General features: G+C 48.1%; 1 protein-coding gene across 5 annotated transcripts in view; it reads right to left on the bottom strand.

Annotated features, from left to right (window-relative positions):
- Nucleotides 1-15,443, bottom strand: part of BRD4 (bromodomain containing 4) — a 71,189-nt gene that overhangs the window by 49,067 nt on the left and 6,679 nt on the right. For 4 of the 5 annotated variants that reach the window (XM_075577285.1, XM_075577284.1, XM_075577287.1 and 1 more), the window contains exon 2: nucleotides 1,558-1,875. In XM_075577285.1, the coding sequence (XP_075433400.1) occupies nucleotides 1,558-1,842 (285 nt within the window). In that variant the 5' untranslated portion in view covers nucleotides 1,843-1,875. Of the gene's footprint in view, nucleotides 1-1,557; nucleotides 1,876-7,663; nucleotides 7,795-15,443 lie in introns of those variants that run through there. The other variant, XM_075577286.1, reaches the window with a different exon arrangement.

Genomic DNA, 15,443 nt, shown 5'->3' with positions numbered 1-15,443 from the left:
CCTGTGCACAAGACGCATACTTCAGCACAAAAGGAGAAGGGCCGCTGACACCATTACCTTACAGGATAACAATGAGGCCCAAGCAGGATTTCTTTAAGACAGACGTTCCCAGTGACCCTATCCATTTATGAGAATCCCGTGCCAATGGTGACCTCTTATCATGCCAGTGTAAGATTTCTTCAAACGTAATGAGGGCTTTCCTGATCATATATACAAGAAAATCCACGGATCCCATTCGCTTCCAGTAATCAAGTGCATGAGGCAACCCATAAAAAACGTTCTCTACTGACCCTAATAATGTCAAGGAATTCAATGTCAGAGTTTGAGAGAGAAAAAAAGGTCTCTGAACCCCATCAACTTCTTGTAATCCACCAAGACAAACTTTGTCCATAAGACAAAACGCCTTTGACCCATTTAAAGTCTAGGAACGCCGTGGGTGAGATCTTACCCTATTTCCCCTCCTATAAAACTCATAAAAGACACCATCGTCTACCATACAAGAGGTTCCACTGACTCTCTGACTCTTAAAATGCCTGAGAATCTCATCCCAGACACGCTGTCTTATCATACTATCCCTCCTAAATTAATGATGTCTCCAGGCATGGGAAACACTTTTTAATGATTCAATACAAGTTGGAAACAACTGATACTATTACCTCCCAGAAATCCTTTAAAAAAATGAAGAAATTCATGGCTATTAAGTTGCTGAAAATCCATGCCTGAGACACCCTCTCATCCCACTGACCCTATTAGTTTCTAGTAATGAGATGCACTCATCTCACAGCAGGTTCTAATGAACCTTTTAACCACCAATAACCTAATGCCATAGACACAGTCTTGTCTCCATGCAAGAGACAGACAATCAACTGACCATCCTAACTTCTAGTAATCCCATGCATGAGACGCCCTCTTCTTCTACTCTTCTTGCTGAATTAAAGGAGTCTTAAACCGGAGACACAGTCTCATCCTATATATGAGACTTTACTGACCCCAAAAACCTACATTAAGACAACATAATGTGACACTGAAAGGTTTCCCCAAGGAAGGTTACCTGCAATAACCCAACACCAGAGACACAGACTCATGCCAAACAAGTACTAGTACACCCACTTACTCCATACATAACAGGTGACTTGATCATCTACTACCATATAATTCCCGTCATGAGACACCATTTTACCCCAAACAAGATACCTAATTAACCTACAATAATCTAATACCATAGACAGTCTTAACCATATTATCACTGACCCTAGTAACCCCTGTACATGAGACACCCTCTTTCCCCATAAAAGAAACCCTATTCAAATGTCAATCGTCCATGTCATAGACTGCCTTTATACCATACAAGACACCCCATTGACCTCAAATCAATCAATGCCACAGGCACCCTCGTGTCCCATACAAGATACACTTCCCTCCAAACCATATTCAACTTCCCCCATTAACTCTTGGTAACCCCCTTAACTCACATGGAAGTTTCCTCCTCCCTTTACCACCTCATACACCCCATGGACCATTCCTAACCCTGTAGAGGAACAGGGGAGAGCTACTCACAGGCAGATTGAGTTTAATTGCGTCCACTGGCTGCTGGAAGGGCCACGCAAATTGGTGTTTCCATAGTGTCTTGAGTACCACCTTGAGCAGGTACTGTAGTTGGTTGGTCTGGCGCTTGGGTCGGGTGGCATTGACAGTCTCGGGCGGAGGAGGGTTGGAGCTCTGGGGGATCTGCGGCTGGGGAAGGGCTGGCTGCTGAGGGCCCGACATTTGCACCCCTTCCAGTCCGTCACCCATTCCAGATGTGGCCCTCAGACGCGTGCCAGGCCCGATCTCGGCTGACATGGCGGAGCTCCCATCGCACGCGGGCCAGGTGACCTATGGAGGGAGAGATGAGGAAGGTTTAGGTGCCTTTAAACTCACTAAGCCATAAAGAGGAAGGGGAGTGTTTGTAACCTCCCTAACCCAGAGAGAGGAGTGTGCGCATAATCCCAATGTATGCACGCTTAACCCCTCTACATCAGAGATCACATGCTTAACTTCTCTAACCCAAAAAGGGAGAGAAATGCGCTTAACCCCTCAGAGATGAAATCTGAGCGCACTTAACGTCACTAGCCCAAATAGAGGGGTGTGTGAGGACGCTTAATCTCTATCTTATAAAGATCAGTCCCTCACCCCTCTCTGGTTTATGGGCAATGGATGGAAGGGAAGTAAACATAATTATGCCCCTTTATTTGTAAGACCACACCTTGAATATGGAGTACCATTTTGGGCACCACTCCTTAGAAAAGATATTCTGGAACTAGAGAGAGTGCAGAGAAGAGCCACCAAATTAAATTTGTTCACATTTGTAAAGAGACGTCTAAGAGGGGATATGATAACTACATACAAATATATTCGGGGACATTACAAGGAGCTTTCAACATAACAATTAACCCCGAGGGCAGTACAAAGGACACAGGGTCATCCCTCAATGTTGGAGAAAAGGAGATTTAACCAGAAACAAAGGGAAGGGTTCTTTACAGTAAGGGCAATTACAATGTGGAATTCATTGCCCATGGAGACTGTAATAGCAGATACAAGATATGTTCCAAAAAAATGTTGGACATTTTTTAGAAAGGAAAGGTATACAGGAATATACCAAATAAGTAAACACAGGAAGGATGTTGATCCAGGGAGTCATCTAATTGCCAATATTTGGAGTCAGGAAGGAATTTATTTTCCCAAGAAAGAAAGCACAGATGAGATATCATTGGATATGACAATGGGGTTTTTTGTTTGTCTTCCTCTGGATCAATATACGGTAAGTACGGATATAGGATAAAGTATCGGTCGTCTAAATGTAGCATTGGTTGAACTTGATGTACGCATGTCTTTTTTCAACTTCATCTACTATGTAACTATGTTGGGAGGTTAAGCGTGTGATTTCAACTTCTAACAAAGATGTGTGAGTATACTTAATCTCTCCAACCCAGAGGAGAGTGCGCCTAACCTTTCTAAGGCCACATCCAGGGTTCCGGCGTGCGCGCTGACGCTCAGGGAAAGCGGGTGCTTTCCCTGGCCTTAGACAGCGCGCCGTCAGGGGGCATGTCGGGGGCGGGCCGGTGACGTCACGGAACTGGTTCGCCCTCATTCGGTGAACCGCTCACGTGACCGGCCCTGCACTCCGGCAAGCGCGTGATTTTAAAAATTACCTAAGACCTACGCTTCCGCGCGCTTGCGGAAGCGTAGACGAGCACCTACTAAAGCCGCTCTCATTGCGGCTGTAGGGGCTCACAGGTAAGTGCAAGCGCGCCTCAGCACGGCTCAGCACGTAAGCGCTGACCATGGCCGAGGCCTAAGGCCTGGGACATGGTCAGCGCTGCTCGGCACTGAGCCCCTGCAGCCGCAATGAGAGCGGCTTTAGCAGGGGCTCGCGCACGCGTCAGCACGCTTGGGGAAGCGTGTGTCTGACGGAGTTTTGACATTTCCCCGCTTGCCGGAGCGCAGGGCCGGTCACGTGAGCGGTTCGCCCAATGAGGGCGAACCAGCTCCGTGACGTCACTAGCCCCCGTCCCCTGATGGCGCGCTGTGTAAGGCCAGGGAAAGCACCGCGTTCCCTGAGCCTCAGCCAGCGCACCTCAGCACTGGTTAAATGCACTATGTCCCAGGCCTAAGGCTGCGGCCACGAGCGCTTATGCTTGAGAGCGGTGACAACACCAACTCTAAGCATGAGTACTAGGCGGTCCTGCTGAATTTTGCAAGCGCGAGTGGGGGGCGTGCCGCATAAGGGAGGGGGCGTGGCATTGGCTCGATCGGGGCTGTGTCTGTGTGCTGTGTGCAGTGTGCATTGACTGGTGCCGATTCGTGGCTGAAGGGTCATGTGACCCTCCTGAGCACTTGGAAATCACTTCATGTCGACCCAAGCGCTGAGCATTGGCAAGCGTACGTGCACGAGCACACGCTGATAACATTACAGTGATAACGTAAGACTGCATCATATGATCACATACAGCATAACATGGTATTACATAATATAGAATAATGTAATAAATCATTCTTTAATATCCAGCAATCCAAAAGGTATGGCCAGTACTCACAATATAAATTATAGGGTTCCCCAACCAAATTTTGTTTGAAAACCACTGCTATATTATCCATCTAGTTGATGGTAAATTACGGAGAGAAAAAAAACCATTCTCTGACCCTTAATATGCATTATAAATATTTCAGACTCCCAAATATTAAAGAACATGTGGCTCCTTTTAATGTTTACTTCTGACCCCAACATGGGAGTACAACCTTAGCTAAACAAGATGGCAGAGAAAAGAACTATAAAACAGCGAATAAATAAGGATGTGTGAGGTTGCGTCACTTTGGTTTCCGTGGTAACCCAATGCCAGGAAGAAATACATACAATTGAATACATATGTACATACTCAGCATAACATCCACCTGTCTAGCATATCTTAAGGGTTAAACATTACGCCTTGTTTCTCCCCCTTCCTGTAATGCCTTGCTGTCTCGTCCCCTCTTCCCCATCATGCCCACCCTCTCCGCCTTACTGTGTTTGCTTCTCCCTCTCTGCACACTACACTCCCTCTCCTACTCATCTGCCTCTCCTCCCCTCCTTTTGCCGTTGTTGCTGCACTCCCTCCTGCCCCATGTGCACACTGCCCTCCATTCCCTCCTACATCATCCAGTCTCTTCAGCTCCTTGCTGTCTCTGTCTCCTCTCTCTGATGTCGTTGCTTAGCAACGCTGTAACAGCTGAACCTTTGTAGGGAATCATACCCCAGATATATAGATATATCTGTCTCTCCCTCACTGAAAACATAAAATAACTATCGCCATACCGCAAAAGAATTGTTTGCCAATTGGGAACTGCATTTTGTCATGAGATATAGGGAAACTCTATATATTAGTGATGTACAGGGTACAAAAAAAAAAATACTGCGTACTCGGAGAAAAAATAAAAATTATCCGGCTGGGTAGGTTTGGGGGGACAGCGAAAGAGGGCGGTAAGCGCAGGGCGGCGGCAGAGGACGGCAGCTGAGGGAGGGGACGATAGCAGGGGCAGTGGAGGGAGACGACGACGACAGTCGGCGGTGGAGAGAGGACGCCAGGAGAAAGGAACAGAGGATCGCGGGAGCGTATGAGGACGGCTGGGGAGGAGCGGGACCCAGCAGCCCAACCTCCGTGTATGCCACTGCTACAGTGTGCTCCTTCTCTGGCCGTCCTGCTCTGCGATCCTGTCCTATTCTCCCGCCGCCTGCCCAGCTCCGAACCAGGGAGCAGAGCAGGACAGAAGTACCCAGTACTACAAATACGGACGTGTAATTTCCAGGGGACATCACAGACGCACACAAATAATTACAACGTTACAGCTATGCTAAGCAACCTTCGTCAGGAGTATATATGTGTCGTGTGAAGTTAAGACCGCGGCTGCTGCAAATCCAAATGGGAAGCAGAGCTGTCAATCACCACTCTGCTTGCCAAAAACGCACCCCACAATGCCTTGCATAGCGCTACAATACATCATACAGCTCTGCTTCCCAAGACATGTGTGTATATATGTTCAGGCATACCCCGGTTTAAGGACACTCACTTTAAGTACACTCGCGAGTAAGGACATATCGCCCAATAGGAAACGGCAGCTCGTGCATGCGCCTGTCAGCACGTCCTAAACAGCAATACCGGCTCCCTTCCTGTTCCAATGCTGTACGCAAGCGGGGAGACTTTAGAGCCCGTTATACGTGCATAACTGATCTAAATAACACATTTATATGACGATTCAAGTACAGTACATGCATCAATAAGTGGAAAAAAGGTAGTGCTTCACTTTAAGTACATTTTCACTTTACATACATGCTCTGGACCCATTGCGTACGTTAATGTGGGGTATGCCTGCATAAATGTCAATACAGTATAATGTTATTAGAACAAGGAAATGAAGCAGAAATCCTGAATGTAAATATAAATTCAGAGAGACACAAACACACACACAGAAATCAGGCAAACACAGGAACTTAGAAATAGTGCAAAAGAGTTTTATCAGTATCAACATTTCAGTCCCTCTTTGGACCTTTCCCCTCTCTTTGGCCTGGCGTTTATTTGCCAACACCAGTGTGACAACAGCTTTGTGAGTGTCGCTGTACTGCCATCTTTTTAAGTAAACACATCTTTACAGTGATATAAACAGTATATGTATGGGAATTATCTATTTACCCAGCAGTCTGATATATAACCTCCTCCCTCTCTCTCATTTAGCCGTCAACGATTTTCTCCCAGATTTTTAGGATTTAGCGAGTGCTGGTTAGGGTTATGGCTGGCATTGTCAAAGTAAGGGTCAGACATATTAGGATTAAGGTAAGGTATATTCAGGTCCAACAAGTAGCAGCAAAAAAAGAGAAAAGGAGAGCATCACAAAAAAGTAGAAGGGCTGGAGGCAAGTGGATGTAAACATTATTTATTGAGTGTGAAGCAAACAGACGAAGGTTAAAAGAAAAAATCCTCCAACGCGTTTCCCGCCGTGACTCGTGCGCAATAAAGCGCCAGTCACGGCGGGAAACGCATCAGAGGATTTTTTCTTTTAACCTTCATCTGTTTGCTTTATGCTCGTGTTTAGATCCACTTGCCTCCAGCCCCTCCACTTTTTTTGCGGTGCTTTCCTTCTCTCTCTCTTTTTTCTTCTTCTACTGCTACTTGTTGGACCAATCAAGGCAGAAGCACGCCTCTGATGAACGGTCAGCGATTTACAGAGGAACGGGACCGTGAGTACACCAACTGATCCGGATATCGAGTTGGTGTATCCAAACTATTTGTTATAATCTTCTCGGTACCCAAGCCAGTGTGGGATTTGAGTCTTCTTGACCTGATCCGGTGTGGAATGTGAGCAAGGGCCTGAGCTCCCCAGCGACGCCGCCTCATACAGGGCTGCTGGTCCCGAGTCTCCCCCTCCCCAGATTTCAGGTCGAACTCCGTGTATATATTTCTACTCCACATGTATATGGGTATCTGTATCATTCATATTTACCTCCACTGCTAACAGTTTCAACCAACCAATGTAAGGGTTATACCACAGTTTATTGCCGTATACCAATATACTAGTGTCCTGCTGTTTTTGAGGCACCATTCCAGGTGTTAATTTCCCAACCTACTTTTTACATTCAGGTTAAGCCTGGCAAACTAATATCAGGCTGAACAATATAATAATAATACAAAAATAAAAAAACAAGTCTTATTTAACCTGCAGCTGGTTAAAGAAGGTTGCTTAAGTCCATATTTTCACTCCCCCCCCTCTCTCTCTACAGTGTATATTAGCAGTGTGTGTGTGTGTGTGTGTGTGTGATAGATATAGATACACACACACACACGTGCATGTATATAACTGTGTTTATACTGTACCATTAAAATACATAAACACGCCGTGTATATATACACAGTTTACACACACGGATATGTACACACTCCCCCGGGCCTCCTCTCCCAGAAAATGGCGCCGGCTCTTAGCTGCTCTCTAGGCCGCGGCCTCGGGACCCTCCCACCCGGGGGGGGGGGTAACACCTTCCGGTACCCGGTGTGTACAATCTCCCCCTACACCCGGGGGTTATGCATATAACATACATATATACACACACACCCCCACCAACCCGGAGACGCGTCACGGAAAGCGGCGCGGGACTTACTATCCGACGGGCCCGCCAAGGAGACACAGAACCGGCGCTACGGAAATAGCGCACCGCCCGCGCCGACACTCGGGCCGCCCGGCGTAAAGGCCCTATTCACAGCGAGGCGCGCGGCCGTAGGGCCCTCGCTACGCAAGTTGCGTATTCGCAGTGTTACGCTGCGCACTGTGCGTAGAGCAGGGGGGAACAGGCGACGTAAGGCACCCTATTCACAGCCGCGCTGCGCAGATACAGGACGTCACGAGGCGGAAGTGACAGAAGGCAAAAGCGGGGACCGTGGTGACGTCAGGTAGTAGGAAGCAAGGGGCCGGGCAATGAGGCTACGCCTGCAGCGTACACAGTTACGTACATTGCGTACACATGCAATACCAATTCTGAAAATGTCTTGTAGATGAAGACACAATATTCCAGTGTTTAGCTTTATATCTTTCAATCTATATTCATAAATACACTATAGTATACAGTACATTATAGTTACCATTTATTATTCATAATACTATATATAAATATTTTTTTTATAACATCCTAACAAATATGAATACAGTCATAAATACATGTACAGGTTTACAAAATATATCAAATTGTAGTGATAATTAGGACCTTAAATAGGAGAGCAGCAAATATAAATTGTCAATAAATAGGTTATGACTGATCATTTCTATAATTAAATATCATAACAAACTAGTGATAGATAGATAGGATAGATAGATAGGATAGACTTGCACACACAAATCTTAAAATATAATCAACATCATAAACTAGACTTTGAATTAGTAAAATCCAATTATAAATCCCTGTTACACCGACAAAGGCTTTGTCACAATAAATATAGCATTGAGAATTAAACAGAAGTGACACTGTTGAACATATGTAAGAAAAGAAGGAGTAGTAGCAGGTGTTTGAAAACACCCACAGAAAGTAGAACTGAATATCACCGATCTCCAATATATGCAAGTCATAGAAAGTACAATCATCAATGTATTCAGAAAATGATGACACTGACACTGACACACACACACGGGTCAAAAAGGTCGAAAATTAGGAACCAGTCAGAATTGTTAAGAGTGAAAGTTTTGTTGAGTGGCAGGTCGGCTGTCTTGGACATTGGCTCCACTATGGCGGCGAAACAGCTGTGATCAAATGTCCCAGTACGCCGGTAGGCATCTTTACTGGCGCTACGCCCCCCCTTGGCAAGAATGTCAGTGTGCAAATGTGACACTGACACACACACCTCCCTCCTCTCCTTGCCACAATGGAGAACAGAGGTGGACAGAGACTTTGACTAATCCGTCATGCTCCCTCACCCCCCCTGTTGCGCCTCGAACCCATCCGCTCTCTATCCCCCCCATTCCCCCTCTATCCCCCCCACCCCCTCCACACTAAGTAGTGCCACAGATAGTAACAGCGCACCTTGTCCTGCTTTGCGGTGCAGGTAGCAAAGCAGAATAGGAAGCAATGTTACCCATCGAAGCATGTCACAGCAGAAGTGCCGGAGGCAACATCTTAGGCACCCATGATTTTTCCATCCCTTTATATAAAATGAATATGTACATACTCATTTACTTATATATTTTTACATCTATAGTTGTGTTAGAAAGGTGGGGGAGGGGAGAGACACAGAAAAGTTGAGAACGGGTAAAGAAAAAGGGAAGAGAGATTCCACTCAGGCCTTGGAAAACGAGTGGCAAGTGGAAAATTGGGGGTGACGTGTGAAGTTAAGCATGCTGCAAATCCTATTGGGAAGCAGAGCTGTCAATCACCAGTGCTTGCCGAAGTCGCACCCCACAATGCCTTGCATAGCGCTAGACAATACATCATACAGCTCTGCTTCCCAAGACACATGTACTGTGTAGGTGTATAGATCTATAATTTCAAGATGTTAGTAGAACAAGGGACTGAAGCAGAAATACTGATTGTAAATATATATTCAAAATATATCCAGGTAACATAAAGATAGTCACATGCAAACAGCAGCTATATTCTAGGACAATACAAATATTCGGTGTAAATGCCACCCATAATAATTAGATTTCGAAAAAATAAAAAACTATTATACGTCCCAGAATGTTACATTTAAAACCCGGACACGCACATGATTTAAATAGGATAATAAAGTATTTCTATCATACGAACAAATGCTCTGTATAACAAAATATTTGAATACTGTTTTAGTGATACAGACCTTAATATTCTACATATTTAAAAAATAGAATTCTATATGATCGTCCGTTGTTAATAATAAAGAATTACACAGCCAAACAACGCAGTATAATTATTTCTACACATGCAGCTGTATGCAGATACCAGAACGCAGTCATGCAGATACCGCCACACAGTCAGACTTCCATAGCCGCAAATACAGATACACACAGTCGTGCGCAGATAGAAGGTAGAGGTATTAAACAAATTATTTGCCGCTGTACATACCAAGGACGAGCCAATTGCAAAAAATATTACAGAAAAAGGAAGTCACAACCACAGCATTAACAAACATTTGGCTAACATAGGAAGAGGTGCAAAGGCTGCTTGGTAAATTGAGGGTAAATAAAACACAAGGCCCCCGATGGCAGGCACATTTAAGAAGCACAGTTCAGTCATAGCCAGACCGTTGCATTTCAAATTCAAAAACTGCACTTCCACAGGCTCTGTGCCGCAAGATTGGCGTAAAAGCAGACATGATGCCTGTATTTCAAAATGAAGCCAGATCAAAACCAGGGAATTACAGAACCGTAAGGCGGATATCAATAGTGGGGAAGCTACTTGAATGTTTACCAAGGGATAATATTTAGGAATACCTTTTGGAAAACAAGATTTGTAATAGTCAGCATGGATTTATGATACTGTAGGTCATGCCAAACTAACTTTAGTTTGTTTGAAGAAGTACAGCAATCAAAATTACAACGTGTGGTGCATTTGCATCTCAGACAGGTCTTTTCCCGTTATCCAACAGTGCTTCCACTGCAGCCAGGAATTCTGGGTAATGACAAGTAGAAGTAGGAATGTATGTCAGGGTAATGCAGTTGATGTGGTATACATAGATTTTGCAAAGGCTTTTGATACAGTTCCACACAAGAGGTTGGTGTACAAAATAAAGCAGATTGGTCTGGATGAAAATATTTGCACCTGGATTGAAAACTGGTCGAAGGATAGACAACAGACTCTCGCCATAAACGGAACCTTTTCAGGTTGCAGAACCAGACTTGTGAGCACGGCCGTCTCGCCGTGACAAAGTCCCCGCTGGTGTTTGGCCGCCTGGGGACCTTGCGCCGGAGCCTCTCTGCCGCTGGACACTCAGTCGTGTCTCCAAGGTAAGTTAATTGATGGGGTTCTATCGGTTAGGGTAGGGGGCTTATCTTGACAGCGAAGCGATGTCCAGGCAGCGAGGTATTTGGCAGCCAAACACCGGCGGTCATTTGGTCGCGACCAAAATGTCCTAGAGTTGAGGTTGGGCTTAAGTTGGAAGTAGAGTACCTCAACGATCGCTACTGGGACCCATGCATTTTCTTTGGTTTATTAATGACCATAGAGAGCAAAGTCTCCATCTTTGCTGATATTATATCCTGCTCTGACTATCTTTCATAATGTCACGTCTCTGCAGAAGGATTTGGGTAGAGTAGAAGCTTGGGCAGGTAAATGGAAGATGACGTTTGATACAGATACATGCAAGGTTCTGCATTTGGGAAGCAAGATTTATACTACATACACATTAAATGGAGGTCAATCCTTAACGGAGAAAGATATAGGTGTGCTTGCAGACAGCAGGCCTAGAAATAGTGCTCAATGTCAAGTCGTACCTGCAAAGGCCAATAGGAGATTATCTAGAACATTACCCCTCAATAAAAAGCACCCCCACAAATTCTCTATTCACACCCTCTCTCTATCTACTCCCTCCTGCTGCTGGGGATCTCTCCCCTAATCCTGGACCCAGCCATCCCACATTCACTCTTACCACCCATTGTGACCAAGCACTGCCATCTACTGCACTTACTCCCTCACCTGCTGTCTCTGTAAGTCTCCCGACATACCACTTAGATTGTAAGCTCTCCGGGGCAGGGATTTCCTTTCCTATTGTCCGATTTTGCTGCGCTTATTGTATCATTATTATAATTCCCTGTACTGTATACTTTTGGAGCTATATAAATAAAGATATACATACACACCGGGATATAGATAGAAGGGAAAAGAACATACATTTCCCACTTTATAGTGAAATAAGAGAAGCGCAAAAGAAATAACAATAACAATAATATGGCTCCTCGGTGCTTCTCAAAAGAACACAGTCTCTAGAAACTGTGTACAAGAATTGGTGGTGAAAAATTAAAGCGCAATAGAGTGCAACCAACACAACAAATAAACCAGTAATACCCAATATAACTGGCGATTGTGCTCAAGTGGTAAGTGAACAAATCACGCACATACCGTATTTCCTCGATTCTAAGACGCACTTTTTTTCCCAATTTCACATCTCTGAAATAGGGGTGCGTTTTAGAATCGATGTACTAAAAAAAAAAAAAAACCTGCTTGGGGGCGCTGCAGACGGAGGGCGTGCAGCTTTCAGCGTTTTACCAAAAAGCGCGGTAGCTTGAGCCACGGCCCCCCACCCGCTCTCCCCCTTGTCTCATGTTGGTTGCTTGAAGTGCTGGCCCCCCCTCTGCGACCCACAGCAGTGCGGCTGTAGCGGCACCACGAGCTGACCGCCCCTGACTGCTACTCACAGCTTCCAGTCCCACGAGCCCTCTGCTACTCACAGCTTCCAGCCCCATCAACCCCCCCCCCCGCTACTCACAGCTTCCTGCCCCATCAACCCCCCCCCCCCGCTACTCACAGCTTCCAGCCCCATGAACCCTCCGCCCCTCCTCTGCTACTCACAGCTTCCTGCCCCATCAACCCCCCCCCCCCCCCGCTACTCACAGCTTCCTGCCCCATGAACCCCCCCCCCCCCCGCTACTCACAGCTTCCAGCCCCATGAACCCCCCCCCCCCGCTACTCACAGCTTCCAGCCCCATGAACCCCCCCCCTGCTACTCACAGCTTCCAGCCCCATGAACCCTCCGCCCCTCCTCTGCTACTCACAGCTTCCAGCCCCATGAACCCTCCGCCCCTCCTCTGCTACTCACAGCTTCCAGCCCCATGAACCCTCCGCCCCTCCTCTGCTACTCACAGCTTCCAGCCCCATGAACCCTCCCCCTGCTACTCACAGCTTCCAGCCCCATGAACCCCCCCCTGCTACTCACAGCTTCCTGCCCCATGAACCCCCATACCCCGCTACTCACAGCTTCCTGCCCCATGAACCCCCCCCCCCGCTACTCACAGCTTCCAGCCCCATGAACCCCCCCCCTGCTACTCACAGCTTCCAGCCCCATGAACCCTCCGCCCCTCCTCTGCTACTCACAGCTTCCAGCCCCATGAACCCTCCGCCCCTCCTCTGCTACTCACAGCTTCCAGCCCCATGAACCCCCCCCCTGCTACTCACAGCTTCCAGCCCCATGAACCCCCCCTGCTACTCACAGCTTCCAGCCCCATGAACCCTCCGCCCCCCCTCTGCTACTCACAGCTTCCTGCCCCATGAACCCCCCCCCCCCCCCCTGCTACTCACAGCTTCGGCTGCCAGCCCCACGAGTCCTCCCTTGTCTCTGTCACTCTGTGTGTGTGTGTGTGTGTGTGTGTGTGTGTGTGTGTGTCTCTTTGTGTGTCTCTGTCACTGTGTGTGTGTGTATGTGTCTCTCTGTGTGATTCTCTGTCACTGTGTGTGTGTGTGTGTGTGTATGTGTCTCTCTGTGTGATTCTCTGTCACTCTGTGTGTGTATGTGTCTCTCTGTGTGATTCTCTGTTACTCTGTGTGTGTATGTGTCTCTCTGTGTGATTCTCTGTCACTGTGTGTGTATGTGTCTCTCTCTGTGTGATTCTTTGTGTGTGTTTGTGTCTGTTTGTGTGTGTCTTTGTCACTCTGTGTGTGTGTGTGTGTCTCTGTGTGTGTGTGTGTGTGTCTCTGTCACTCTGTGTGTGTGTGTGTGTGTATGTGTCTCTCTCTGTGTGTCTCTGTCAATCTTTATGTGTTTGTGTATGTGTGTGTTTCTCTGTCACTGTGTGTGTGTGTGTGTGTGTGTATGTGTCTCTGTGTGTGTCTCCCTCCCCCCACTGTCTCCCTCCCCCTCCCCTCCACTGTCTCCCTCCCCCCCTCCCCTCCACTGTCTCCCTCCCCCCCTCCCCTCCACTGTCTCCCTCCCCCCCTCCCCTCCACTGTCTCCCTCCCCCCCACTGTCTCCCTCCCCCCCACTGTCTCCCTCCCCCCCACTGTCTCCCTCCCCCCCACTGTCTCCCTCCCCCCCTCCCCTCCACTGTCTCCCCCCCTCCCCTCCACTGTCTCCCCCCTCCCCTCCCCTCCACTGTCTCCCTCCCCCCTTCCCCTCCACTGTCTCCCTCCCCCCCTCCCCTCCACTGTCTCCCTCCCCCCCTCCCCTCCACTGTCTCCCTCCCCCCCTCCACTGTCTCCCTCCCCTCCACTGTCTCCCTCCCCCCCTCCCCTCCACTGTCTCCCTCCCCCCCTCCCCTCCACTGTCTCCCTCCCCCCCTCCCCTCCACTGTCTCCCTCCCCCCCTCCCCTCCACTGTCTCCCTCCCCCCCTCCCCTCCACTGTCTCCCTCCCCCCCACTGTCTCCCTCCCCCCTCCCCTCCACTGTCTCCCTCCCCCCCTCCCCTCCACTGTATCCCTCCCCCCTCCCCTCCACTGTCTCCCTCCCCCCCCTCCCCTCCACTGTCTCCCTCCCCCCCTCCCCTCCACTGTCTCCCTCCCCCCCTCCCCTCCACTGTCTCCCTCCCCCCTCCCCTCCACTGTCTCCCTCCCCCCTCCCCTCCACTGTCTCCCTCCACTGTCTCCCTCCCCTGTCTCCCCTCCACTGTCTCCCCCCCCGTCTCCCTCCCCTCCACTGTCTCTCTCCCCCCATCCCCTTCTCCCCCATCCCTCCATTCCCTCCTTCCCCCCCCCCATTCTCTCCTTCTCCCCCCCCCATTCTCTCCTTCCCCCCCCCCCCATTCTCTCCTTCCCCCCCATCCATTCTCTCTCTGCTCATCCGATACTGTCTCTCTCCCCATTCTGTGTCTGCCTCTCTCTAGTGCAGATAAATGTATGCTACTGTTTGCTAGTTTAAAAAAAAAAAAAATCTGCACATTTAATATACTGGGTTTTTTTCCCACATTTTTTTTTATTAAATCAAGGGTGCGTCTTAGAATCGAGGAAATAGGGTAAATTTCAGCAGGAGAGTGTCTGGTCACGTTTAACTTCTCTTAAAGAATACATAGAGAGAACATAGTGTGATACAGTTTAATGAACATGCATACAAATAAGATGGGAAAAGGGCACACTCACATTCTCCCAATCTTTAAAACGCATTGAGTGCTATAAGGGCACACTTACACCTCTGGGTACTCCCGAAATCTACCGGAATGGAGAGTCCTTCTTGACAAAACGCCCGCGCCTCTGCCTTGGATCCTCGTGGTCAATGGCGCCGTCGTCCGCACTTACACGTCTGCGCGCGCTGCAGGTATGGTGGCTCGCAAGAGACAGGACTCTTCTTCTCCGGCTACGGTGTCCTCAGAGGGTCAAAAAAAACCGACGCGTTTCGCCTTCTGTTCTTTGCGGCTTCCTCAGGGATTGTGAAGATTCAGAACCCCTAAGGAAGCTGCTATGATCAGAAGACGAAGCGCGCAGCTTCCTTAGGGGTTCTGAATCTTCACACTCCCTGAGGAAGCCGCAAAGAACAGAAGGCGAAACGCGTAGGTTT

Source organism: Ascaphus truei, chromosome 20 (genome assembly GCF_040206685.1).
Source record: "Ascaphus truei isolate aAscTru1 chromosome 20, aAscTru1.hap1, whole genome shotgun sequence".
NCBI lineage: Eukaryota > Metazoa > Chordata > Amphibia > Anura > Ascaphidae > Ascaphus > Ascaphus truei.
Note: the sequence above shows the minus strand (reverse complement) of the source record. Positions and strands in the feature narration are given on the sequence as shown.